This window comes from Podarcis bocagei (assembly GCF_964188305.1).
Source record: "Podarcis bocagei genome assembly, chromosome: 15".
Taxonomy (NCBI): Eukaryota; Metazoa; Chordata; class Lepidosauria; order Squamata; family Lacertidae; genus Podarcis; species Podarcis bocagei.
This window is the reverse complement of record NC_138141.1, coordinates 31,678,245-31,702,837: the sequence shown is the minus strand read 5'-3', so window position 1 is coordinate 31,702,837 and position 24,593 is coordinate 31,678,245. Positions and strand designations below refer to the sequence as shown.

The 24,593-nt window shown below is 46.3% G+C and overlaps 1 protein-coding gene across 2 annotated transcripts in view; it reads left to right on the top strand.

Annotated features, from left to right (window-relative positions):
- Positions 1 to 4,388: 4,388 nt before the first annotated feature.
- Positions 4,389 to 24,593, top strand: part of MTMR4 (myotubularin related protein 4) — a 48,707-nt gene continuing 28,502 nt past the window's right edge. Inside the window, exons 1-3 of one of the 2 annotated variants that reach the window (XM_081172881.1) lie at positions 4,389 to 4,471; positions 13,466 to 13,528; positions 17,337 to 17,388. In XM_081172881.1, coding sequence (XP_081029007.1) covers positions 17,380 to 17,388 — 9 coding nt within the window. In that variant the 5' untranslated portion in view covers positions 4,389 to 4,471; positions 13,466 to 13,528; positions 17,337 to 17,379. Of the gene's footprint in view, positions 4,472 to 13,465; positions 13,529 to 17,336; positions 17,389 to 21,665; positions 21,865 to 24,593 lie in introns of those variants that run through there. The other variant, XM_081172880.1, reaches the window with a different exon arrangement.

The window sequence follows — 24,593 nt, the reverse complement described above, 5'->3', positions numbered from 1 at the left end:
TCTTGTTTATTCAGAACTTTGAGGCACCTGCTGTTCCGTCTGCAGGTTTGCTGAATTGTCTCTCTTCAGGGTTCATTTCATATCATTTTTCATTCAGCCACATATCTAAAGGGAGACAATCCCAACACCCCTTTAAATGCAGTAGAAGACTCCCAAGTCTAGGGATGTCCATAGCACAGGATTAGACAATCTGCTTGAGCTGTGATTTCCTGTGTTGCGGGGGGCTGGATGATGACCCTCAGGAGTCAATTTCTGTGATTCTACCTACCATTTTAACCAGGAAAAATGATTTTAAAATGTATTTTTTGTGTGTGGAACTATTTCAGAAGGCCTCTCAAAAGTATGGGAATAAATCGAGTATGCTTTGCTAATTATTTTACCCAGGAGCAAAATGAACTGGAGGCGTTCTAACAACATAAGGCATATTCCACCAATTTCTTCATGTTCCTGGCCAGGCTGTTGCCATATAATTATCACTGCCAAACTAACAGTGCTGAAACTTTGCTGCAAAGAAACTGCAGTTTCATGAAATGAGGACGCATTATTATAACAATTCGGGGATTTGCTAAGTCTTCATTACATTGATAACCAGTTATTAAATGTCTTTAAGAAGCTTCAGTTTTTCACGAAAGAGTCCAATACTTTGAAAAAAATTGTTTATGAGAACTCTCATCACTTAGAAACCTGTAGTGGGCGATGGACTTCTGAACAGGAGGCAACGTGGAACTGAAGAGGAATTCAAAATGTGGAATGGGAATGAGGAAGGTGAAACTTAACATTTTCAGTTTCTGAAATAAGAAAGGCAGGTGCTTAGCCGGCAATGGAATGTATGTTTTATTTTAGAAAATGTCTGTTCCACATTTCAATTCAAAAAAAGCCCCCCTCTCGTAGGTGGTTTCTAGAATCCTCCCCTAAAAAATAGTTAGAATATGATAAAAGTGATTAAGAATGTATAAAAACAGCTGCAAGAGGGGCATGAAACAATTGGGTCTGTTTATGAATACAGTGGGGACACAGGTGGCACTGTGGGTTAAACCACAGAGCCTAGGACTTGCCGATCAGAAGGTCGGTGGTTCGAATCCCCGCGACGGGGTGAGCGCCTGTTGCTCGGTCCCTGCTCCTGCCAACCTAGCAGTTCAAAAGCAGGCCAATAAGTGCAAGTAGATAAATAGGTACCGCTCCGGCAGGAAGGTAAATGGCATTTCCGTGCACTGCTCTGGTTTGCCAGAAGCAACTTAGTCATGCTGGCCACATGACCTGGAAGCTGTCTGCGGACAAATGCCGGCTCCCTCAGCCAATAAAGCGAGATGAGCGCTGCAACCCCAGAGTCAGTCACGACTGGACCTAATGGTCAGGGGTCCCTTTACCTTATGAATACAGCAGTCTTGACAGATTTAAGGCACTGCAGAATAAAAAATCTCTCAAGAGAGAGATGATAGCCCTCTTTCAGAAACTGCCTGGGTGATGCTACCAATAATACCCCACTTTCTGTGTCCTCATCAAGCTCATCTCCAAAGCTGGTGTAACAGAGGAGAGCTTCAGATTGTTATGAATTTGGAGGGTCAGTCTGGATCACAGAATCATAGAACTGCAGAGCTGGAAGGGACCCAAGAGTCATCCAGTCCAATCCCCTACAATGCAGGAATCTCAACTAAAGCATCTAGGACAGATGGCCCTCCAACCTCTGCTTAAAAACCTCCAATGAAGTATACTGTCCACCATCTTCCGAGGGAATCCATTCTTCTTGCTGTCAGAAAGTTTTTTCTGATGTTTAGTGAGAATTTCCTTTCTCCAAACTTGAAGCCATGAGTTTGGGTCCTATTCTGGAGAAGGAGAAAATAAGCTTGCTCCATCTTCCATGTGACAGCCCTTTAGATAGTTGAAGATGGCTATCATATCTCCTCTCAGTCTCCTCTTATCCAGGCTAAACATATGCAGATCTTTCATCGTTCCTCTTAAGACTTGGTTTCCAGACCCTTCATAATCTTGGTCACCCTTCCTCTGTACATTTCCCAGCTTGTCAATATTCTTTGCACATTGTGGTGCCCAGAACTGGACACAGGACTCCAGGTGTGGTCTGACCATGGCAGAATAGAGTGATACAGTTTTACTTCTCTTGCTATACTTCTGTTGATGCCCTGAATTTCTTCCAGTACTTGGGATCCTGTATCTGGTGTAGTAGAATGTAGGAGAGCAAGCCTGCCAGACCAGTCCCTATGTCTAGGTAAGGGTTTTGGCTGACTAGTTAAGCATCACAATTAGCATCTGCAGAAAGTTACTCTGTGCCACAAAACAAATGGGTGGGCCTTCTCCCGGCCACACACTACCTCACCTAGCTGCTAAGTAGAACAATAGCCAGTGTGGGGTGTGTGAGCTAAGCTGGAAGCAGGCTGGAAGCTGAAGACACAGAGACATGCTTGCTTTGTCCTGGATCCAAAGCTTTAACTAATGCATCTGTTGGGGGTGTTAATACTGTTAGCCGCTCCATGCTCTGGTTGCATATATGTGTAAATAAAACCATATATCCGCAAAATAGTCTCTACCAACCATCATCACAAAGAAATTGAACTCTGGTCCAGCACCTGGAACTCCTGAACACTCACTGCTCAGAGATTGGGGTTGCATGCAACACCATGTTGAATGCAGTGGGATAAGCACTAGTATGTATCCAGGGGCACCTAGGAGGTCTGAGGACACTCCCCCTAAAAAAGTGCAGGTTTTGCTCCACCATCTTGATTCAAAATGGCACCCAACTGTATCAAAAAATTGACAACATTCTGCTCCTTGAGCTCAGGAACCATCATGCAAAATTTGGTTATGTTGCCTTAATTCAAATGCATAGACCCAGATCCTGCCCCAAATCTAGACGGAGGTCAGCCCTAATTTTTAGAATTCAGAAAAGTGCATATTTCAAAGGCTGGTCATATTTCGGTTGATGTATTTCTTGGAAACTGTGACTTAGGTTGGTTTGCCTTTTAATTCACACTGAATTGAAATTATCCCCACTCAGAGTAGAGCCACTGAAATTAATGGATCAAAATTAGCCATGTATGTTAATTTCAGTGGATCTACTCTGTGTCTGACTAACAAGAGATACAACCTGAAGATTGCCTTTGTTTTGTCAATAAATATATAGTGCTTTTTTTCTTAAAAAATGTTTAGGGGTACTCTCATTTACCTACTCATATTGAAATACTGCCCCTCAATGAGGCCAAACTTATATTCACAAAATGTTTAGGGGTATGTGTACCTCTGTGTACCCCAAGAAAAAAGCACTGAATATGTTATGGGGGGGGGGAGGCAAAACTGTCCTGATGAATTTGGGAGCATCTGCATGCAAAGTGCTAAATCATCAAGCACCCATCCCTTGCTAGGCTAATATTCATGAAATATTAGCTTATTAAGTTCCTCAGTCATTATCATCATAATCATTTCAATTACGTACATGATTTCTCTAGGGATTTTTAAAAAAATGTATGTGTTAATACTATAATACTGTAAATTTATGTTTAAATTATATTGAAAGTTGCTTGGAATAACAAGAACAGTAATAATATAATAATAGAATCACAGAAGTGTAGCGTTGGAAGGATCCTCAGGGGTCATCTAGTTCAGCCCCCTGCAAGAATAATAACAACAAATAATTAGCATTATTACAATTGTTGAATACCCGTTGTTATTACTGCAGCTATTGCGTTATCTGAACTCGCACCAGGGTTCATGCCTCCTATTAATATGCAAATGAACGAGGGCACGAGCCCCACCCACGGAGGAGCCCCACCTGGAGGGCAGAGGTGACAAAGGAGAAAGGGAGCGCCACTCTCACGCTTCCACGTGCTCCGATTGGTCCAGGCAGAGCAGCGCCCCGCCTCGTCTTTTGATTGGACTGAAATGGAGGCGTCGCAGGGGCGTGGCGAGGAGGGCGAGCGGGCGTGGCCAATGCTCGGAGGCGCTAAAATAGTTCCGGAAGCGCCTGCCAGCCGAGAGCCTCCCAGGCGCGCCTCCCCGTTTCAGCCAATCAGCCGGCGCCTCACTTTCCTCCTCCTTCTCCTCCTCCCTTTCTTTTGACAGCGCCGAGCAGAAAACGGACGTGGGCGCGCCTTTTTCTCTTTTTCCTTGCTCCCCATTGGACAGCAGGAAGGACGCGCTGTGATTTCTCATTGGCCGCAGCGGCCCGCCCTTTCCTATTCCTGCGCGTCCCTCCCCCTCTCATGTCAGGCAAGCAGGCAGGGAGGGCGGAGAGCTGCGCAAGGGTCGATCGACGGGAGGGGCGAGCCAATCGGGGCCTTGCGCGCCGCGAAGCGCCCGCCCCCTCCCTCAAGGCGGGGCGAGCGCGTGCCTCGGGATTGGCCCTTCACGGCGTTCGCTGATTGGCTGCGTGGCGGGAGGGGGCGCTGCGAGGCCGGTGGGCGGGAGCGGCGCGCGGCGGCAGCTGAGGTGGGAGCAGCGCCGTCGGGAGGGAGGAGCGCAGGTGAGGAGACCCCCGCCGTCGCGCCCCCGCCCCGAACCGCCCGCCCCGGCCCCTCAGTCGCAGCTGGCCCACGGGGCAGGCGGGCCGGGTGCAAAGATCGCAGCAGGCCCGCAGCAGGCCGCGCCTCAGGCGTAGGAGGAGGCCCAGCCCCAGCGCCGCCTGCCGCCAGTGGGCACGGAGGGAGGGAGGGAGGGGCCTCCACATACACACACACACACACACCTCCACACCCGCGCCAGGCCACGCCTCTCCCTGGGAGCCCCCCTCTCTTAAGCCCCGCCCACTTCTGCCCTCTGCACATGCTCAAGGGGTGTGCGGAAGTGCTGGTCGGCACAGTAGGCTTCGTCGTCTTGCGAAACGGGTTACATTTCCCCTCCCTTAGAGCATAGGCAGAGTGATTTCTCCACCCACCAACGTTTGCACTGGCAGTTTCTTAAGATGCATCTGCAGCCCCCTCACTCTGACCATGTGCCGAGTGATTTCTCTCCCTCTTACCCCTCAACAGGCCTACTACCTGTTTCTAGGAAGGCTCTGTAGTCCTTACTCTGAGCATGTGCAGAGTGATTTTTCCCAGCACCCCCAGCATGTGCAGAACGATTCCTCATTTTCTCTCTCATCCTCCTACTAAACTGGTTATATCCCTTTCCTCTAAGCACATGCAGAGTACTCCCCCCAGCCAACTCTTCTCTTGTCAGTTTGTAAGGAGCAAATGTAGCTATCCTTTTCCAAGGGAGGTTTCTGGACTCCCGACCCTCTGCAGCCAGCATAGGGCAGTGATTAAGGGTGATGGGAGCTGCAGCCCAAGAACATCAGAAGAGCCTGTGTCTGGATCAGGCCAAAGGGTGTCGCTTTAATCCAGCATCCTGTTTCCCACAGCAGCCAACCAGATACCCCAAATGGGAAGCCTGGAGGGTCACAGATGGTCCCTGTCCACAGTGGCGTAGCGTGGGGGGTGCAGGGGGGCCGGCCGCACCGGGCGCAACATCTGGGGGGGCGCGCTCACACTCGCAGCTCTCTGCCCCCTGCTAAAATCCACGGGTTAGGGGGCGCAAATTACTTGCCTTGCCTCGGGTGCTGACAACCCACGCTACGCCACTGCCTGTCCATGCAGTGATCAGCTAAAAGGAAAACTGATTCTCATATGACTCAGCCTTATGGCAGCCTGATGTGCCCTCCAGATGTTTTGGACTCCAACTTCCATCCGCCTCAGCCTGAGCGACCTTGCTCCCATCAGCCCCATCATCACATGGCTGTGTTGGCTGAGGCTCATGGGAGTTGTAGTAAAAAAAAAAAGTATTGAGAACACTAGGTTGGCAAAGGCTGATATACATACAGAGACATTTGCCTGTTGGTTCTAGAATGCCACCAATGCCAGGCCCCAAATCTCCAAGTGTCCCAGCTCCAGGGACTCTGCCTGTCCTGGGCACTATTCCAACATCATGGGAGAAAGTAGAAGGGGCAGAAAGCAGAAAGCCCAGCATCTTGGGGAGAGATGTTGCCCCATGTTCTTTGGAAATGTCTGGCTATACTTTGCTTTTAATGGCCCATAACCATAGCTGTCAACTTTTCCCTTTTCTTGCGAGGAATCCTATTCGGAATAAGGGAATTTCCCTTTAAAAATGGGAAACGTTGACAGCTATGTCCATAACCCCTGCCACTCTTGCCCCAAATACCACTTGGAGTGGGTGCTTGGGTGTAGAGGGTGAAAGCAAATTTAGCAGATGGATTCACAGTCTGAGTTTATTTGGTCTCCAAGCTTAGGATTGGTTTGGCTCCCAGCTGAAAGGGGTGCAAACATTCAAAAAAATAACCTATGGGGGTTCTCTGAGTTTGGAGGTAACACTGGGGTGGGGGACATCTGTGGCCCTCCATATCACCCCCAGCCAGCATGGCCAAGACTGGGGGCTGTTGAGAACTGTAGTCCAGCAGCATCTGGAGGGCCAAAGGCTTCCTACGCCTGCCATAAGGTTATTTCTTAAAGCAAGTAGAGCTCATGTCTCTTTTGGTCCTAGAAGCTACACCATGTCCATGGCACACAGAATTCTGAGTAAGCCCCAAGATGGAGGGAGAAGGTGTTTTGCCAAGCAGGCATGGGTTCCATTGTTTGGTCTCCCCCACCCCCACGCCCCATACATTTAAATATGTTACCTCTCACACTCGGCATGCTCAAGGCAGTTTTGCAATGTAAAATAGTAGCTTTTGGTTAGGACTACAAGTTTTAGGTGATCAGTCTTTAAGCAATTCATTGAGAAAACATTTGATTGAGTCCCAGTTAACTAGGCCACACTTTTAAATAGTTAACTTTTTAAAATAATTTTCCTTAATGTTTGTGTGAAGCTTGCTGATGTCTTTTTCAGAAAGAAACATTTTTCCCTCAGAGAAGTGAAGGCCTGTTGTGATATGATTATTTGCACTCCACTGTTTAAAAACAATGGGGATTTGTTGTTGTTCTAAACCGTTATTTTATTTGTATGCAAATTTAGGCAGATTTAATTGAACAGAAAACATTTAAATGGCAGTTCTAAGGATGTTTACTCAGAAGGCAGCCCCACTGTGTTTAGTGCTGCTGCTTACAGCTGAAAAGATGAAAAAAGAAAGCTAGCGTGTCAGGGTAAATGCCTCCTTTTTCCAGGGGATGATGTTAGTTTGTGCATGAAGGAGTAGTTGGCAATGTGAGCTCCCCACATTTGCTGTCTGAAGTGATGGGGTACCAGAAAACAATATTTTGTCATTCTCCTCCTCTCCTGTTTGTGAGAACTAGACCATGGCTATCTGACTGAAAAATACATGTTTGTATATTTCATATCACCACCATAATCGCTCCTATTACTGATAATATTACCACACACACACACACACACACACACACACCTTTCATTTCAAGAAGAAATACTTCATGGTGCAAGTACAAACAGGAGTATAAGGAACAACCAATATCTACATTCTGCATGCACCCAGAGACTTCTTTTCACTTGTTGTAGGGTTGAGCTGATGCTGTAATGTCACAGGAAGCTAGCTGATACCAGAGCAGCGCTCTGTCTCACCCGATATAGTGTCTGCTGCTGTTGTCTGGCAGTTTTGGACTGAGTCTTTTACATCATCTCCTCCCTGATACCTTCTAACTGGAAATCTTGGGGGATGAATCTGGGACCTTCTACTTCCAACACTCAGCAGTACCCCCTACCCTTGTACCCTTGTGCAGGTAAACTGTGACACACACTCACCCTTACTGGTGCAAATTATCTGTGGCTTAATGAAGGCCCTGTGGTGTGATGAGGGTGCACTGGGTGCTCACTTTCCAAAAGGAGAGGACTTGAAAGCGCTCCCTCCCCCTTTCCTTCCTCAATCCTAGATGCAGCTGTGTGGGAGGGATACACTGTACACACTGTGAGGTGCTTCCACTTTCACTCTGCCATTTAATACACTCTTGGATTGAGCTACAACATTAAAGGGAGAGGCCAAGGCCTTCAGAGTATGTGTCTGTGAGTATGAGTTTAATTTCTAAAATCAGTGCTGGCTGGTCGGGCCACATGCCAACGGTCCCCCAGGCATGAGGGACGTGGGGTTTGTATGGTTGCCTGCTCAGTGATGATTCAGGGAAATTGCTTCATATTCTTAGGGGTGCTTTTGCTATCACTCTGGCAGCTTTTACTTCGTGCGTTCCAGGTCTGATTCCATAGCGTTCAAAACAGATTCTAGGGTGGGGTCTGACTCTGTGTGGGTGTATGCAGAACTCTGTGCTTATTTTCTAAAATGTGAAGTACTTGGAAATTACACAGTGGAATCCTTGCCTCTAAACACAGATATGTGCCTGGGGCTAGCTGTATTTCTTGCGTTTATGAGGGAAAGGGTTCTTATTATCGTTCAGGGATGACCTTTTATTATGAGAATTATACAACTGGTAGACTGGAAGGTCCTGAGTAGGCAATTCACATGCATCTGATGAAGTCTGCTCTAGTCCAGTAACATTTTTGCCACAATAGATCTGTTTTGTTTGTTTGCTGTAACATACTCTCTCTCACACACCATAATGTATTCTATATTCTGTTTCCAGTTTCTTAGCAGAACCTTCTGAATAATCCTGATCTTGCCTTACCAGATCCTTCACTTCCACCTGACTTCCTTATCCCAACATCACTATTTATTGCCATCGTCCACCCTGTCTTGTCCAGCTGTCAGGCTGTGCTGTTTGTTTATTTATTTATTTATTTATTTATTTACTTGCACCATTTATCTCACCCAGATAATTTATCTGGATGGTGAACAATACATTCTACAAGCCATGGTGGTTTGTGTGTGGGGACGGGGGCAGCAGGGGGGGAGGACTTCACAAGCAAACAAATAATCAAAATAAAAAATAGAATTAAAGCCACGAGTAACAAACTTTATAAAGAGTATTAGAAAGCACTAAAATATGAGTTTAAAATGCCTGGAAAAATAAAAAGGACTTAACCTGGTGCAAAGAAAGGATCATAGCATGGGTGCCAGGAGAGCATTCCTGGGAGGACATTGTGGAATGTGGCACCACCACTGAAAAGACCCTTTCTCCAGTAACCACCCATCACGCTTCCTCATCTAGCAGGCTGCTCAGAGAAAAGGTATGAGTGGATAGATGTGGGAGGAGACAATCTTTCAGGTAACTTGTACCCAAACTGTTGGGGCTTTAAAGGTTAAATCCAGATGAAAGTGATTGACTACATGGAGTTGGCAGAAATGACTGGCAGAATCCGAGATCTGAGCGAAGAAACAATGGAGGAGGACTGGAAAAAATTTAAGGACTATTTGCAAAAACATTATAAGTTGTTTGAATGTTAAGATAGCGCACGATTAAGAAACATTATGCTTCTGCATTTTATTTTAAGCAAATGATAAAGTAAGTATTGATGGAAAAAACGAGACATATTTGAAACAAAATATTATGTTTATTAAGAGTCTTAAAATTAAATTACAAATTTTTGAAATTGGTAACATAATATATTTAAAGGTATAATAAGATGAGAAACAAGATAACAAATTGCTGAACTGGCTAGAACAATGAATGCAATGCTGAGAGGATGTGAGGAGGTCCAAAAGTTGAAGGACTGTTGAAGGACGTTAAGGAAAGTTTCTTAATATTTTTTCTTTGTTTATTTTTCTTCATATACATATATATAAAAAATGTTTCTTGTATGTTGCCATGTAAACAAATTTGTTAACCTGTGAAAAGAAACGCAATAAAAAATCTATATATAAAAAAAAAAAAGGTTAAATCCAGCAGATTGAAATGAGCTGGGCACCAGAACATCTGGAGAGGATGTTTGTCCCTTGGTATGCTTCTGTGCAGCTCTTGTCCTAATCCCCGATGGATGTGTGTGCATGATTGTAATTATTCATTGGTAAGTGGAAAGCCTGTGCTTGCAGTGGCGCTCCTTCTTACTTCACATGTTCTGTTACTGAATCTGGATGTTCAACCAAGATCCAGGGTTGTGCATGAAATGAGTCTTGTGTGCAATTTTTTTTTTACATTATTTTAAACACTTGAAAGTTTGAAATCCCCTCTCAAATAAAATTCATCTTCTACGCTTTGATAAATTATGCTGTTTTTCCAGCTCACATGAATTGCCCCAAGCAGCTTACAATTCATATTTTATTTTTATTTTTTTATATAAATATTTATTGAAATTTTCATATTATTACAAAATGAAAAAGAAAAAGGAAAAATACAAAAATGAAAAACAGTTAAAAACAATTCCAACTTTTTGTCACTTGTCTTTCATTAACTCATTTCCCGGACCTCCTCATACCTCCCTTTTTTGTATTCCAATTCAAATTTATTTCGTTCAGCAATTTCTTTCCCTCCTTCTTACACCCTAGTCATTAATCTGAGTATATATTTATAATAATCTTAAATTTTAATCTATTTAGAAATCTATTTTTTCATATTCTTTTAACCTTTACAGCTAGAAACCACAACCTCAATCCAACATCATTCTAACATTCATTAATTTTACAATATTTCTGTAGATAGTCTTTAAATTTCTTCCAATCTTCTTTCACCGTCTCTTCCCCCTGGTCTCGAATTCTGCCAGTCATTTCTGCCAGTTCCATGTAGTCAATCACTTTCATCTGCCATTCTTACAATTCATATTTTAAAAGCAATCAAACACAATTAGAAGATAAGATATACGCAACACAAACATTCCAGGAGGAAAAGAGAAAGAGAAGGACATGTCTATTTTATCTATTGTAGTTTTCATATCCATCCTTCATGGAATCTTCTTGAAGGAAACACAGCCAATCTTCCTTCATATTACAAATGGTTCACTAATATTCTTTAAGTGGTCCAGCAAATGACCCTGCGAAAGCCACTTGCCCAGCTGCCCATCAACCACTGGAAATCATTCATAGCATATTGAAAACTTGAAAGGAAAAAAGGGGCATGTCTCTTCCAGTTTGTAAGTCTTAAGTTTTCACTTCCTGGTCATCTGGAGCCAATTCCTGTGACTCCTGTGGACATGCTCCAGCTTGAGAACAGCTTTTTGGTGAATCAGATGTTCAGTGGGGCCTCTAAATTTCTTTTTACTGTGCCAGTGCCTGTTGATATGATGAGTATGCCTGTTTCTCTACAGCAGTTGAAGTTGGCCCAGTATTCCATTTTTAATTAATAGGTTTTTGTATCGTGCCGTCTGCTTGTAAGTTCACTTACCTGGAAGTGCCTTACGTATCAAGGCAGTGCATTTAGTATTGAGCTGAAAGTAGTGTTGACACCTCAATCGCACATGTTTCAAATGAGCCGGCCACCACAGGTAACAGCTTGTCTCTTATAACAAGGATTTAGCAGTCAAGGTATTTGAAAGGGTTTTTGTCATCCACACTGATCTGGACACATTGGGAGAGCATAATTAATCTTTGCCTATGAAGATAAGCAGTGCTGTGGCACCTTAAAAGCTATGTGGCTTCTTGTGGTGTGGCCTTTCTTAGGTTGGAGTTGGTTCCACCAGATGCATCAATTTAGATTTGCAATCTGGATTTTCTTTCTGCACCTTTTAATCTTCCGCTGTATCAGGAGACGAAGCAGCCATCCAGGTTTCTCCTGCATGGTTTCCCACCCCCAGGCCCCAGTCCTGTTACACTTGCCCCCTCCCACATAGCTGTATGGCACACAGAAAGTCTTGCTCCATATGGCAGGCTGAACAACACAGCCGGGGTGGGGGGGTGGGGGGTGGAAAGAGATAACAGGGCTGTCTGCCTCATTTCCTTATTCAGTGGTAGATTTTAAAGGTGCACAGGGAATCTCTAGGCTGCAGCCTAACAACCCTCCCTGGTGAGCCACATTAAAAATAAAAATACACTGTGAAGCTGGTAAAGCTGCAGAAAGGCACCACCAAAATGATCATGGGGGGGTAGGCTGAAGGAGGAAGAGGGGTCGATATGGCAGAGATGGGGTGCAGCATTTTCAACCCCAGGGCCTCATTCCCTTCAGGACAACCTTCTGAGGTCTGCATGCCAGTGATGGGCAGGGCCAGAGGCAAAAGTGAGCAGAGCAATGAATGCAGATTTTACCTTTGTGCAGTAGGCTAGTTTCTGCACACACTCCCACACCCTTCTCTGCTTTCCGTTCAGGTAAGCATGTTTGGAGTTCAAGGAAACATTCCAGCCAGGTAAAAACACTCAAAGAAGGATGCAAAGCAGGGGTTCAACCTGGGGTCTGTTCTGAGGACCAAACACAGGGGGTCAGAGGACTGCATTTGGCCTCAGGCCTAAAGCTCCCCACCCCTGGCTTATGGCAATTAGCCATAGTGGTTGTATGGAACCTCCATGTTTAGAGGGAGTCTTTTACTGTATGTTAGTTCTTGGGGAGCAACAGCAGGAAAGGGCTGTCGCCCTCATGCCCTGCTTCCGGACTTCCTGGAAGCATCTGACTGGTCACAGAGAAACAAAATACAGTGGTGCCCCGCAAGACGAATGCCTCGCAAGACGGAAAACTCGCTAGACGAAAGAGTTTTCCGTTTTGGAGGTGCTTCGCAAAACGAATTTCCTATGGGCTTGCTTCGCAAGACAACAATGTCTTGCGAGTTCCTGCTGGTTTTTCCCCTCCCCCCCTTTTTCTAAGCCGCTAAGCTGCTTATCAGCTAATAGCGCTAATCTGCTAATCCGTCAATGGGCTTGCTTCGCAAGACGAAAAAACCACTAGACGAAGAGAATCACAGAACGGATTATTTTCGTCTTGCGAGGCACCACTGTATGCGCCTAGGCTGAACCTTGGTCTGATTCTGTTCTTACGGAATTGGAAAGCTTTGCATATTGCACTCACACACTGATTATGGTATACTGGGGGGAAAATAACGCAATGAGAGCTCAGTAAAATGGGACTTTTGTCAAACAGGCAAAACACATCCTGACAGAGGAAGCTGTAGGTGTGAAATCTTTATTTGGCCTTAATGTTTGCTGGAGCATCAAGGCATGACCATAAAAAGTTGATGTAGCTTCAAATGAACAGCAGCTCTTTTGTGATGCAGAGGGAAGGAACCTCAATTATAATCTCGTCTGATCCACTATTTCATGAGAAGTAATGTCAGATTTCTTATTCTTGGTTCTGCAGTTTCTTATTTAAACTTCCTTGATTTTTCTTTTTCTTTTTGGTTAACTTTGGTAAAGTTATGGACAGATTGGCTTGAATGTTTGTGGTAACTGAATTGCTTGGGGAGAGATTTGTTTGTGCCGATGCATCAAACAGGAATTTAAAAAGCTGCTTTATAGTGAGCGAGACCATTGGCCCATCCGGGTATAAGGTGGTATATAAATTCAATAAATAATAATAATCTAGCTCAGCACAGGGCAGCTTTACGGCATCCAGTTTGCTGGGCTCTTCTTTTCTTAAACCAGCTAGAGTGTTTCAACAGTGAAGGGAGTTGGTGTGGCATGATTTATTAGGGAGATGCAAGGATAAAGCTGTTGTTGTCCTTTGGTATTCTTTCCCACTCCCTTGATTTCCATTCACTTTTCTTCCCTCAGGAAAATGTCTGTTTCCAGTACAATCGGACGCCTGCGAAGCGAGGAAGATTGAGACTTTGCAAGGTACTTTTAATGGCTAATGTCTTCAGTTCTGCGTTTCATTTCTGCATTTGCTGAACAAAGACCCAGGTATAATTTCTCCTAGCATGTTGTAAATTAGCTCCATTTCCCTTGATCTAGGCATTAAGTGGCAAGCAATTATTGGTTCATCTTTTGGGGTAATATTTGAACTTCATCATTGGTAAGGGTAGAAGAAATATCCTGCTGGGAAATCCACTTAGTTCAGAGTAATCCCATTCAATGTACCGTTCTATTAGGCTGAGAGAGATGTGGGACTTTAAGGCCTCTCCACAGGCTTTGCTGAAACACCTTCTGCATCAGGCTCCTTCCTCATCTGTGGCTAAGGAGGAGGGAGTAATCTTCCAAACTCAAATTCCAAAGTGGATTCGTCTGATTCAACCTGGGAGAATCATGACCTGGATTGCATTGTGGGTCCTGTGGATTCCTTTATATGACAGTCCAGGACTGCCTCTGTTCCTCAAAGATAATATTTTTCCTTTACAAAAAATATTAAAATCTGTCATCCACCCTGGAGTGGCTAGTGTGCAAGGTTCCTTTCCACCATGTATTTTGCATGCAAATACAGCAAGTCCCCCTGAGAGTGACAGGGCCTTGCATTCCATTACCGTCAGGGGGAATTGCACAGAAAAAGCATGCCTGTCCCAATGTCTACATGGGTGTCTGTCAGATTGTTAGCCCAAGATCAGGGATTGTCTCTTCACTGATATTTATAAACTGCTGTGGGAGGGTTTTTTTGGCTGAAAAGCGGGATAAAAATGCTAATGCTCATAATAATATGACTACACTGCCAGTTTTTTATTCATTACATTTACATCTGATTTCCCCCCCACAATGGATCTTGAGGTGTTAGAAAGCAGTTTCCCAGGCAGTCTCCCATCCAGGCAACAACCAGACCTGGATCTGCTTAGCTTTTCACAAGGTGGCTGCATCATGTGCCTTCAAGCCACACGCTGCCTTGTTGGAGTAATTTTGTGCTTCCTGCACAACCACTTGAGAGTTCATATAGCACAGGTGAAAGTGCCTGAGTCCCTGTTTACATTTATAACCTAAATGTAGGCCAGAACTATGTCAAATTTGATTTGGCCTGTTGCAGTGTGCTGTTGTTAGCAGGACCAGTGGTCAGGGATGTTGTAGTCCAACAACAGCTGGGGACCCAGGTTTCAGAAACACTGGCTTATATTGAATACATCCAGGGACTGGCACAGGCACCATCAGAAGTGCTTCTTTTGTGAAATGTATCTCGCTTCCAGAGGCTACATTTCAAAGTGTTTGAAAACTACAGCAACCATAAGAAGTGTGTAATTATTATAAAAAGGGGAGCCAGAACCCAGCTATAAATGAAACAATAAATCTGCTCATACAGTTTCTCTCACATACATACATACATACACACACACAATTGCATAATAGGTAGAGTCTGCATATTTGGAGAAGGTGTTGGGTGTGGTTGATATGTCAGATGGGTCCAGTCAGCCTCTCTGTGATTGATTAGGAGGCTGGGAGGCTTCCTCTTTTCCCAGCATGTTAAAAACATAAGAAGAGCCCTGCTGGATAAGGCCAGTCTGTGTTTCATCTGGTCCAGCATCCTGCTTTCAAATAGATGCTTCTATCAAGTCCACAGTCATAAAGGCAAAAGCCCTTCCTCACTGTTCCCTAGCCTCCAGAAACTGGTAGTCAGACATGCACTTCCTCAGAACATATATCCATATATACACCATGATTAAAAGCCTTTGTGGAAATCTCCCCTAATTTGCCTAAAGCCCTTTGAACATAAGAAGAGAGAGAGCCCTGCAGCTGGATGAAACCAAAGGCCCTTCTTGTCCCACAGCAGCCAATAAGATGCCTCCAAGAAACTCATCGGCAGGGTAATCAAACAAGTTGCTCTTGCAGCAACCAGTATTCATAGATAGACTGCCTCTGAATGGGGGAGTTCAGTTTAGTCATTGGCAAGTGATAGCTGTCTCTCAGTCCATGAATTAGTCTCATTTTCATACAACCTCACAAGGCAGCCATCTCTGCACACTGTGGTAGCCATGAATTCCATGTTTTGCATAATTTCAAGAAATTTTCTTTCATATTGCAATTTTTCTGTAGCCCAGCCTTTCTTCTTTGGATAAATTTCTGGGGTTTTTTTTTAGGTTGTATCATTGTTTTAAAAGTACAGTCGTACCTTGGTTTTTGAATAGCCTAGTTCTCAAACATTTTGGCTCCTGAACGATTGAAACCCAGAAGTGACTGTTCCAGTTTTCGAACGTTCCTTTGGAAGACAAACGTCTGACGGGGCTTCTGTAGCTTCCGATTGGCTGCAGGAGGTTCCTGCAGCCAATCAGAAGCCGTGCTTTGGTTTTTGAACACTTTAGAAGTCGAACGGATTCTGCTCGGAAATTTTAAATATATAAAACAGTTTACAAATGGTTTTAAATCATTGATAAATATTTTGATATTGAATGTAATAACGTTTCAAGATGATTTAAAAAGGGATGTAGAGGTACAATCCTCCCAGCCCCATACTTGAACTGGTCAAGTATGAAACAATTTCCATGATAGTAAAACAACCCCGCACCGCTACCCTTTCCTAGCTTGGTTTCTTTCAAATGCTTTGGACTGTGACTCACATCAGTCGTGACCAAAAAGCAGATGTCGAGTGCCAAGTATCTTGAAAAGAGAATCAATATTTCTCACAAGGTTACTCCAGGTCTGCACATAACAGACTGTATTTTCCCTGCTAATAGAATTTCCATTCTTGGCTTAATTTGTATAAAAGCCTTGCTTGATGTGGTGTCCAACCAGTGTTTTGCAGTCCAAATCGCCCTCAGCCAACATGCAGTCCAAAACCTCTGGAGGGTCCCAGATTGGGCAGGGCTTTGCTATGCAGATATGGAAAACTAGGATTCTTCCCCCTTAAATCCTAGTTGTTAGTAGTCTGGATGGCAACACTGGCTGAGCTAGCATTGGGCAGGCAAGGGGTAGGGGCAGCGGTTCCTGAACTTTTTGGGGCCACTGCCCCCTTGATTTCATAAACCTAATGGGTTTAAATTAAATCACTGCCCCCTTGATTTCATAAACCTAATGGGTTTGTACAACCTGCTAAGGAAGAGAATGATACAATAACATTCAAAACAATTCATTGCACATTTATTGAAAATGCAATTAGAACTATTTTGTTTAATCAGTTCAACCAAACCTGATTCAGTGTTACCAGCTTTTCAAAGTCTGATAGTCAAATAAACCTCCAGTGCCGCACCCCCACCTCTTAGCATTTTAGGTAATGCTATTGCCTGCTTTGGAAACCACTGGGTTAGAGTGAACTGGGAAGCACCTCTTCATCACATCAGATTGGGACCAAAGCTTTTACATATACAAAAGGCACACAAAATACATTCTATAGTGGACAGTGATCTTCCCTTTGCTCCAAGGCACTCTCAAGTTTCCTCTAATGTTGCTTATCCGGGCCTGCAATGTCACGTTTCCATACCGGAATCACCTGCTAGGAAGATAGGCTAATATGTGGACTTTCTTCTACATGGATTGTAAAACCGTGGCAGGGGTGAGGGTTGCAGGATAGACATTCACTCTCCCTGTGTGCTTTCTGAGGAAGCTTTGGTACTTTGAGTCTGGGTGCAGTGCTCCTTGCCAGCCTCTTTGCATTCACACGGTTTGGCACTTGGTGTTTTTGTGTCAAGGAGCATATGAAGGAGGCCTTTGTGACAGCAGGCCCAAGCCACCATTGCTTCTGGTTGCAGCCAACACATCCAGTTCCTACACAGGCTTCCTTTTCTCAAAAATATAGGTGGATCTTCAGCAGCTCCGGAGAGAGAACCGACATCTGGAGAATGACCATGGTGAGTGGGCTTTCTGTTCTGTTTTGCCTTGTCTCCATCTCACTCTGCTGTGGATTTGTTTTGAGGTTCGCTCTGGTGGTGGCTGGAGGCTGCCGGTTCTGTGCCTGTATGGCTTCTGCAATAAGAGCTGAAGGATGCAGAAATGCTGTGCCGAGGCCTAAGGAAAAGCTGATCTGAGATCAAGTGCTGCAGAATGGAGGCGGCTGCAGCATGTTTCTCTTTGGGTAGGAAGGTCTTGCCCAGCTTTCTTGCTGCAGTCATTTATGGAGGGACATGATTCCTCTTTAAAGAGCTTGGGGGGGGGCAGGAAGGGCAGGTCAGCCTCTACCTGGTTTCATGTGGCTGGAGTCCAGAGGGAATGTCTGTGTGGTGGGGAGAAGCTGAACTGAGTGGGGAGAGGAAAGAAAAATGGGAAAGAAAAGTCCCTTGCAAATGATCAGTTCACATGTCTTGGAGGGGGGGGGAGGGGGGAAGAGAGGGGTGGCCCCACCCACTGCCACCTTTGTTCTGCCCACTGCCAGTATGCTTCTCTCCACATAATGACCCACACCCCTTGCTTGACTGTCTTTTTAAGACAAGATGTAGGGGGAGACCAGGGGCTGGCGAGTAGAGGGCTTGGGAGGGACAGCTTTCTGCCCAAGGCCTTTAGAAGGAGGACCCTAGAATGTCAGCCTGTGGGCAGGACTCATTTTCTATCCTGGTACAGCCCTTCTCTAATTTATAAGTGCCTAGCCAATAATAATTCTTCTATTCTTAGGCCAGCTAGAAGCAGATGTGCAGGCTTCTTTGCTGCTATTCCCTGACCCGTACAATCGGACCCTGTTTTTATGTGTTTGAATCCCTTGAATTCCTGGTTTTGTTTTTTAAAAAATATACTTTTATATTATTGTTTTATTGGTTTTTACTGTGTGTTTTAGTGATATTGTTGGGTTTTTTACATTGTATTCTACTTAGAACATTTTCAACTATCAAGTGGTTTATGAATGCTTTTAAATGAAATAAAAAATGAAAATTGTTACTGTCCTGAGATCACAGGCAGGAGGGGAATAGCACAGGTTTTTCAGAGATAAGGTCCCAAGATAAGGCTCTTGGCATCTCCAGATCTTCTGTTCCAAGCTACATATGATGTTAATCCTGTGGTCTGCTTTTTAGTGGAGGTGTAGGTTTTCCAATAAAGTTGGGGTGATTAGGAGTTCTAGATCAGACCCTAGCATGTGGAGGAAGAAAGGGCTTTGCCTTCTGCTCTCAGCCCTGAAGGGGCTCCTGTGCCTGCTATTTGCAGCTGGGGAGCTCCCATTAGAATAAATGGCAGGTGGGAGGGGAGGGATTAAAGCCCTCCCCACCTCCTATAGAGTTCTAGTCCAGACCAATGCTGGCTGTTTGTGATGAAGGAACCTGCCACTCAAGGGCAAACTACCTGATGGATGCCAGGTATAGTTTGGTGTTCAGGTAGCCAAGCTGGGAGCAACCCCTGCCTCAAGGCCTCTGTGAGCCACAGGTGAGTGGAGATGGCTGCAGGTGGTGAGGACAAGTGAATTGATCTCTTCTAGCTGTAGAGGAGCTAGAAGAAGCACACTAGAAGTGGCATCTGCACACGTATGTGACATCCCGCCCCTGCTGCCCCCGGTGACAATGTAGGCTAGCTGTTGTCTAGTGGAGGGTCATATTAGAAGTATGGGTGTGTTTTGATAGAACCTTAATGAAATGGCCTTCATCTGTATTTGGCTGGATAGCTTTCACTTTCATTACATTTGAACAACTGCTAGGCACAAGCCCCGGTTACCTCTGACATGAGGGAGCTCTTTTTCTATTGTGCTTTGACTTGTTGTTGCTTTAAATTGTGATGGTATTATGATTCTTTGTAAGGCGGCTTACAGCAATCCAGGCACCTCAAGCAGGAAGCCACTGTCTAGGGTTCTTTAGTGAGGTAAAACGTGAATTGAGGTGAAACGGCATGTCTACCTTACGTTCCTAAAGTTCCCGGAGATGTTTTATAGAAGCCTCACCTTTCCTGGGCCCAGCTGTGATCCCAGGCCAGTACCACCCCCTTCCCAGTCAGTTCCTCCCGCACTCTGGCAAGGCTCCAGGACCTGAAATAAAAGCAGTTGGGGGGTGGGAGTGTTTGCAGAGAGAGCCAGTAGGCTGGTAAGAGTTCGCATGAGACAAATTGGAACCGCTTCAGAGGAGGGCAAGAAAGAAGGTCACTGGCATGCAAAATAAGTCTGATGGGGAAAAGATTGAAGTGACTGGGAATGTTCAGCCTGGAGGAGGGCAGGCAGAGGAGGGAACTTGAGTATAATTTTCAACCCCCTGAATGGCTGTCCCACAGAAGAGGACAAGCATTTGTCCTGGTAAGAACAGCTTGAGGAGTGGTGGGCTCTCTCCCTTGTTGGAGGCCTTCAAGGAAAGGCTGGATAACTAACTCTTGGGGATACCCTGAAGCATCTCCAGCGGATAGGTGCTTCTCCAGTTCTTAGAGGAGATTCCCTTTTCCAGTAGCCCATTTCCCCTGCATATATATGCCCCACTCCCACCTTGAAAGAGGCAAGCAGAGAGCTGCGAATAGGACTGTTGCATAACACCTAGATTTGTCCTCAGCACTAGGCTTGCGTTGCTTCGTGCTGGAGCAGGACCCTAATTCCCAATGCCTGATCTAGCAGGGGACCTGAGAGGAAACAACAAGGCAGAACCAACATAGTCCTCTAGTTATGTCAGCGGAGGACTCAGGCTGCTTAGCAACATCTTGATCTTCTGCCCAAGTTCTACCATTATTCAGCATTTAACCGATTGCCGCTAAGGTAGGCTGCAATAGAATCCCTGTCCCCCAGATTGCCCCATGCAGAAGAATTGTGGTGCTTTTCCGTTTGGGCAGAGTTAATCTTTGAATAGGTGGGGTTTAAAAAGTGTTATATTTTGCCTGGCTTTTTTCCTTTATTTGGGCTATTTTTAGATGTTTTGTAGTTATAACCTACTTGATTGCTGACAGTGTGTGCTGAGGGCTCATGGTCCCAATAAATTTAAGAAGAGGATGGTATAGCATGTTGTTCTCCAGAAATGGGAGGGGCATCTACTCCTGACTGAGGAGCTTAAGGTGGTTTGTCACCCTCTCACAGAATGTGGCTTTGTTAGTTCAGAAATCCCACCCCCACCCCCTGGCAAGGTTCATAGATTAAGGGAGCAATTATTTGTTTGTTTTATTTATCATTGCATTTTTATCCTACCGTTTTCTCCGTGGAGCTCAAGGTGGCTTACTTGATTTCCCCCCTCCCCATTTAATCTCCATAACAACCCTGTGAGGTTGGTTAGGCTGAGTGGCAGGTCACCCCCATTGAGCTTCATGGCTGCGTGGGAATTTGAACCCTGATCTCCCAGGTCCTAATCCAACACTCGAACCTCTACACCCCGCTTGCTCTCTCTCTTGTGCTCTCACCCCCACAAAAGCTACTGGTTTCCCCCCTAGCTTGTGACAAAACAAGACTCCCCTTGTAGTCTTGCATAAGAGGTCGGGCTTGGGCACCCCTCAGCTTCCACCACCTGTCCAGAGAACCCCTCTTCTCATGCAATCAGTGCAGTGATATCTGGGGAATTCCCCCACCCATTTTGAGCTGACTTTGTTGCCCAGCCTCCCTTGGGTGCTGAAGGAGGCAGCTCCTTTGGGGCCAGAGCGAGGTCTAAGCACACTCCCTCCTTTCCTTGCTTTGGCCTGAGTCTCTTGTGTTGTTGTGCCTTACTGCGGGGTGTGCGTCTTCCTGAGATGTCAACCATGTAGTCTTTGGATCCTAGCCAGAGGAGACTGCAGGCCCCGGGTAGCCGTGCAGCAGAACTGGCAGGCACAGCAGCGGCATGCCCCTTTTCTGCTCTCCTGCTGCTTGGCTGTCCTGCATGGACTGGACGTGAGCTCCGAGCGGAATCCTGGCCGGGTCTTTCTCCTGCCGGAACACACAAAGCCAGGCTGCCACTGCCGCTGCTGCTATTGTTCCCTGTGCATTCCAGCACATGCCTCTTGGCCCCTTTCCTTTCCGCCCCTGTAGTCCCAGGACAAAGGGGGCGGGCAAGGGTTGCCGAGCCCAGAACCCTGCTGTAAGGGACTCCATTTTCTGTGCTTGGCTGTCAGGGAGTCCCCTGGCATGGCAGAGCCTCCTCTGGCTTCTATCGGAGAGAGGTGGAGTCTCTCTCCCTCCTCCTCCTCCTCCTCCTCCTCCTCCTCCTCCTCCTCCTCCTTCCTTCCTTCCTTCCTTCCTTCCCCTCCCCTCCATTGTCAGCAGCCACTGAAGCAGCCAGCGCACCTGCTCTGGCGGCAGCGGCGGCAGAGATGCTCTAGCCCTTTGCATGTCTTGGCGCGCCTGCCCGCCTGCCTGAGTCGTTAGGGGGGCAGGGGGAAGCGATGCCACTTGCCTGCCCCCGAGCCGGCGACCTCCCCGGGAAGCGACCATGACTCTACCGGGCCGTGTCTCATGCTCCATGCTCAACTGCTTTGTAAGTGGGTCTCTTTCCCTGCCCCCACCCCTTTTATTCTCTGTTCTGTCTGCCTACCTGCAAGGCTGCTTGTCAGTCTGGATTTTTCTCTTCGTGTCTGATATTGGGGGGGGGGGCAGGCGGGAGGGGTAGGAGGTGTCTGGAAATGGAGCATCTTGTGAACTGCTTGTCTGAAGGCGTCTGGCCTTTCCGTACAGCTCTCTCTCAGCCTAGTACTTGGGGAGTGGCTCTGCTATCCCATCTCCAATTCTTCACTCTCACCTTGATCTGGTGGACTCCCTCTCCCCCCCCCCAGCATTTACCTCATCCTCAGCTGGAGGTTAGAGGTCACCATTCCAACTGGGGTTGCAAAATGGTTTCATAGACACCCCCCCGCCCCCCGCTGAGCAAAGCAATAGGGGTCAAAGATGCAGGCAGGCAGAAGTTTGATTTCCTGCCTGGAAGGTGCATCCACCCAGCAAGAGTAAATCTCTCTTTCTGGTGGCTGTGGGTCCTCATGCTTTGTACTTCTCTCTAGGTCATAGCCACATGGTGGCTGTTGAGGGGGCCTGGCTTGCTGAGACACCGGTCTTCCCCTTAGAATCCCCCTCTTCGTGTTGATTGATACCAGGAGAGGCTCACACTGACTGCTGCTTGGTTTTAGAGGGGAAATGAGAAGGCGGCCTGCTTCACGCCCATCTTCTGCTGTCCTCTGAAAGAGATTCCCACTCCCCACCCTTCATGAGCAGCAGCTGGCTGCAGCTCCAAATGCTGTTACTCAGCATGGCGGCACGGTAACCTCCCTCCCGGCTTCCTGAGTGCATCCTCCAGCCTGTTGTCTCTTGAAGGAGCTCTGATGGAAAGTCACTTGGACAGATTGTCCCCGAGAAGAGTAGAATGTGGAGCCAGCTCCAGGGGGGTGGGTGTGTATGGTGGCTCAGAAGCCAGGTATCCCCTTGTAGTATCATGCAGTACAAGTTGTGCAGCAGGGGTGCCAACTTGAGTAAAATATTGTAGGGGCCGAGGCAAGCCCCGCCCTGCATAATTGATCACATGATGTGGTGCACACACACCATTTGAATGGGAATGCCCATCAACTTTGTGGAGGCCCAGCCCCCCTTAAATATTTTATTGTTGGGACTGAAGCCCCCACGGCCCCTAGGAGTTGGCTCCTATGTTGTGCAGTTTTATATGTTGTTGTCCTGACTGAGTGATGCTTTGTTATCACACACACGGATGCCTGTACCTTGCATGTGTGTGTGTGTATATATGGGGAGGGCTGTTAGGTGTGCAAACATGATAATAGGTTAGTCCAGTGGGTCAAGTGCTTGCAGACATGGGGGCCTGTGCAGAATTAGGTGAATCACAATGTGCCTCTTGGCATTATTATGAAAATAGTTGCACACAGAGCAACATGGGGGAGGAGAGAGGAGAAGGCATTTCCTTCCCCTGAGAAGCTTGCAGCCTAATTTTACCAGGATGTGGTCCATGAAGGCACATATTATTGGTGTGGATCAGGGCCTGGATGGAAGACTACCTGGGGTGCCTAGGAGCGTGTATTATCAGACCATTGGCCCATGTAGCTCACTGCTGTCTATACCGCCTGACAGCAGCTCTCCAGAGTTTCAGGCAGGAGTCTCTACTAATCCTATCTTCAGAGACTGGGGATTGAATTTGGGACCTTCTGCATGCAAAGCAGATGCTCTACTATTGAGTTTCCTTCCTTCCTCTGTGCACTGCCTTGAGTTCTGTGATAGAAGAAAGGCAGGCCCTCAATATAACAGATGATTTTCAGCCTTTGGGAAAGGATAACGGGGACAAAGTGAGCAAAATCAGCTAAGTGTGCTTGGACTTTCCCCAACTTGGTGCCCTCCAGATATACAGGGCTACAGCTCCCATTGGCCCCAGCCAGCACAGTTGTAGGATGCTGGTGCTCACATGAGTTGTATTTCAAAACAACTGGAGGGCACTAGGTTAGCGAAGGCAGTGTTAGGGAGCAGAATAAGGGTTTGTACCAAAAGCTTCTTGGAAGAGGTGGTGAAGGCTGGTATATCCTTGATCCATGTTGTGAGTGTGCATGTGCACATGTACCTATAGTTGGCAGTCGCCTAGCACTATCCATCCTGCAGTGGACATTGGTGTGTGTGTGAGCAGACAAGCCGGGATGAGGGTCTCCCAGTGCTAATTCTTAGGAATAGGGGAAGGGCAAGCTGGGGGGGGGGGTGCGGTGCAATTGCATGTATTGCATTTATATCCCACTCTTTTCTCCAAGTTGCTCAAGGTGGTGTACATTCTCCCTCCGCATTTAATTCCCAAACAACCCTGTGAGGTAGGTTAGGCTGAGATGCCCAAGAGGCCCAGTGGACTTTCTTGCCAAGTGGTGATTTGAGCCCTGGTCTCTCCCAAGTCCTACTTCAATACACTAACCACTACACAGCTCTGGCTGTATGGTTTACGGGAGCAGCCAGTGTTTGCTGTTCCGTACATTGCACTTTGCACTTAGCACTGGCAAGCAAATGTCGAGGCCACTTTTTTTCAAAGCCATTCAGTGGTTTGTGCCAGTGGATTAATTTTTTATAAGCCTGTCTATAAAGACGTATGTCACAGAGAGAGCCTGATTTCATTTTGGATCCCAGAGTCCTTAATTTGTGGGGATAAGCTGAATTCCCATTGATATTTCTACCCATGTTCAGATTTTGCTGTTATAGTCAGGTCAAAGCGCTACCCACCACTGAGACCAAGATTGCTTG